Source organism: Phaethon aethereus, assembly GCF_964289735.1.
Source record: "Phaethon aethereus genome assembly, chromosome: 2".
NCBI classification, from domain to species: domain Eukaryota; kingdom Metazoa; phylum Chordata; class Aves; order Phaethontiformes; family Phaethontidae; genus Phaethon; species Phaethon aethereus.
Window position 1 is genome coordinate 135,659,896 of NC_138582.1, and position 4,080 is coordinate 135,663,975.

The following is a 4,080-nucleotide window of genomic DNA, read 5'->3' on the forward strand; positions in this document are numbered from 1 at the left end:
CCTGTTATAATTATTTTTCTTAAATATACAGTAAATTTGCTCTAGCTATTCTGACAGATAGTGCAAATAAAGACATTCTTTGGGTCACATTTTAAAAATATTACCCCCCAATGCTATCCTCAATTTAATATTGTTTTAGTAAATGAGTAAAAGTATTATAAGTATACACATTTTCTAACATCTGTTTAACGATGCATTTTCCCCAGTTGCCTCAGCTTAATGCAGATCACAAAAATGAATAAGCTACAATACTGCTCACCTATCCAAAAGATATGTTATATTTATACTTAAATAAATATATTTAGAAACCTACCTATAAGTTCCCCGTTGCTTTCCATTTATTGTTATTATCCAATGGCATACTACATCAAATCATGGTATCAAAATATCTTTAAAGACAACAAAGATCACTTCAGAAGTACTGCTCAAAGGCAATGAAATAATGCTTTGAGAACCTATGCACATAAGTTAGGCCTACATAGATCCAGCACATTGTATAACAGAACAGCTTATGCTTCTTTTAGTCAACTACTGCTTTGCCCTAGCCAGAGATAAAAAGCTTATCTTAAATATTACGTATCATAGATATAGCAACACAAAGTGGCCCTGTTTGCTATCTAATGTTGCTTGCTGCTTTTACACGTTTATTAGACGTTACTGGCACTTGATTGCTAGTTCCATTAGTGGTATTTGTTGCTGAGCCATTCACGACAATGTAATCAACTTTGTTTTCCAGTTTCACAAGACGTTGTAAGATGTCATCCAGAAGAACAGCAATTGTTCTCTTAAGATCAGCTGAAGATAATGGAAAAAACAAATTAGATCCTATTATTTACTATGTGTGGAAAAGAACTACTATTTCAACATACTCCCATCTTACGACTTGCTATCCTTCTTGCTATACTTTTTGGGAAAGAGTGCAGATTAATATAGAAATATCCAATTAAATAGCTGCTTGATTCTTCTTTAATACCATTTCTTTGTTATTTTAGGCAAGGAAGATACCACCATAACAGTAAACTGTTAATTATGCCAATTAAATATTCAAGTGTAAGAACAGAACCACTAGTTGGGAGCAGAGAACTAGTGGGTATTCAAAGGCAGTATTTCAAATTTCACCCAAACAACAGCACTAGCATACCCTGCTATGATACTTTTTAGCCTTGGACAGCAATAGGATATATTTAAATACATTCCAACATAAAAAAATTTATTCTTAATAGCTTTCCTCTAAGTAACAGATCGATCTCACAGAAGAACTGCTATGAGAAGGGATCTTATCACTTCTTACATAAGCTATAAAACAGTAAAAAAAAAAATTCATCTATTTAGGCCTATATCAGTTGAAAAACAAGAGAAAGGACAGTAAAAAAATTTGCATATTCTAGAACCCCAAAACAGTAACAGATCTTTCAACAAAAGCTAATTATGCTGTTGGTGATGTTCATACCACTATCTTCTCTCAGATTTGGAAAAAATGAACAAACTTACCAGATTTTACAAGGTGTTAAGATCCCCCCCAATACACACAGATGCAGACATACACAGACCCTCCTTCCCCCGCCCAATTCGTTCTTAACTAACCAGAAAACTTGGGGACAAAACACACAGGTAAGAAAGTGAAAAAAAGAGGAGTAACCCAGATAAATTTAAACACTAGTAGTAAATTACAAAAAAAAAAAAAAAAAAAAAATCTCAGGTCAGCCCCCCCTTCTAAAATTAAATAGTTCTTGTTTAGTAATGTCATGTTTGGGGGGAAAAAAAAAATTTGCTTTACAATTCAAGCCAGAGCAGGGTTTGCTATCAATGACACACTGTGGGTCATGTACTCTGTAGCACCGTTCTGTGCTCAACAGTCTGAGGGAAGGAATTGTCTACTCATTATAGGTCTGATGATCAGCATGTAGATTGAGAATTGACTTAATTGTTTTATTAAACTTCAGAAGATAAATCTCATTTGGAAATACACTGTAAGACTTAAACAGCAGTAGAAAGTTGCAGTACACAAGTTTTTTTTAAAACAAATTACACAGGGAAGTAATTACACAGTAAAGGCAGGAAATCCTTGAAGACAAAAAAAAAAGGTGGGGGGGAAGTGGGAAGAAAAGAAAAAGTTGTCTCTTACTGTGGTAAAACTGTTAACTTAATGAATGAAAGAATTAAAGGCTAAGATATTTTGACACTGTCCTCCTCCCGATTACCTCCTGCTCATCTTGTCATCACAGACTTGCCTCCTTGTTCCTGAGCAGCAGTGAAAATAGTTCAGATACATTTTTGCTGCTTGTATTCTTAAAAGTGACAATAAAGGGCACCCTACAACTGGTAGGGCCCATCCTTTTAAGGATTCCTCAAGAAGGGGATCTAATACATTAATATAAATCTTTGCTTTTTTTTTTAATATTTTTTAAGCCTTGTATTACCCTTATTTTAACAGATACATTTTTTCCTTTATGACAAAACACAGGTAGTTTCATTAAACCTAACCCCAAGGGATTAACTAGAGCTCCTTACAGCCTTCCCTCAAGAGAAGCTATGAGGGACCAAAGAGTTAAAATGAAGACATTTTTATAGCTTTGCTAAAAAGGTCGCAAAACCATAGCCTTTTCTGTATTTCAGAAGACAGGCACAGGCTCTAGCAATATATTACCAGTGAATATTGTACACATATTCATCAAGTTAACCAGTAAATCAGACAGAGATACAATGCAGCAAGTATCAACGCTCTAGAGACAAGGGGCCTTATCTCTAATGGCTACTTCTAAAGCAAAGGGAGATTCTGCTAAATTCATAACTGCCTTGCAGTCTCAAGACTGCAAACTCAACTAGTATGTTGCTTTCTGCTGCTTTTTTACTACTTAAAGAGAGGAAAGTTAAAGAGAGAAAAACAGAAAATTTAAAAAATTAGAGGGAGGAAGTTAGCAATGATGCACAAGAAGAATCTGGAACGTTGAAGTGACTTAATCTAAAACTTTGTCCCTGTATCAAGCATGTGCTTATTTCTTAATAGCTTAAGATTCAGAAAAAGCACAATGTTACTGTTAATCCTGTAAGTAACAGTAGTCATATACCTGGAGATATGTAAAAAATTCCTGGAAAACAAAAATCTCATGTCTCAAGTTTGATTTTGCACCACATTTTAATCTTCAACTTCAGTGAATAAACTAAAATCAAGTAGTTAATACAGAGAGTTTTTTCTCTTAAAGAGAAACATATATTACTTTAAAAAAGAAAAGAAGTATAAATTCACAGTTTTCAGGAAAAAGAAAGATATCTAAGTAACTAGTATGGTTTTTTCCTCTTACCATATCCTGCCATAGAGGCTCCACCACCACCATTCATTAAATTTTTATTTTCTTCTGCCAGGGCTTTGACATATCTTTTACTTAGATCCAATATCTGTCCACGCAACTCAGCACTGCTTTGGCGTCTTGGATACTGAAAAGTGTAGCGTAGCAACATCAAACCCCAAATGATTCCAAAAACGAATAAAAACATACTCAGTTTCTGGGACATATTTTTTCTTGAGAATGTTAGAAACATTTCTGATGAAGGCCACAGGTTTGTCTTAATTTCAAAATAAGTAATTGAACTTGGCTTTGTCAAATTATATTACATATTAAAGAAAAATAAGATTTCTATGAAGTGAAAAATCTTCTGGCTGGATCGTCTTGAATACATCTTCTCATGTTTTAGATAGTCTCGATTCCTGAAATTTGTAAAATATCACATGGTTATTCAAAATTGCTGCAGTTGTTGAGATCAAGGACAAGTATCAGTTTCCAAATGCAGTATTACTGCATAATCTAGCAAACAGTTGTGGATTTGTATCTGCTTAGAGGTGCAGTCACCTTTCTATCTCACCTGTTGTTTACAAGGTTTCCTCTTCTTATTTTTACCAATTTTTATTCTCCATAAACAAAACTTTATGCTTCTATGAATCACCTTAATTATTTTAAATACCATAATTTGAACTGACGTTAAACCCAAATGAATTTAAAACAAAATGCAGTATCTAGAAGAGACTTGTAAAACACTTACACACAACATTTTAATCAGTTATATACATGTATCTACACACAA

At 33.7% G+C, this 4,080-nt stretch overlaps 1 protein-coding gene across 1 annotated transcript; it reads right to left on the reverse strand.

Moving 5' to 3' along the window:
* Nucleotides 1-613: 613 nt before the first annotated feature.
* On the reverse strand, nt 614-3,540 carry CCDC126 (coiled-coil domain containing 126; the record flags this gene model as incomplete). The annotated part of the gene is made up of 2 exons (XM_081996710.1): nt 614-795; nt 3,303-3,540. The coding sequence occupies 2 exons, from the start codon at nt 3,538-3,540 to the stop codon at nt 614-616; spliced, it is 420 nt and encodes a 139-aa protein (XP_081852836.1).
* Nucleotides 3,541-4,080: the final 540 nt, after the last annotated feature.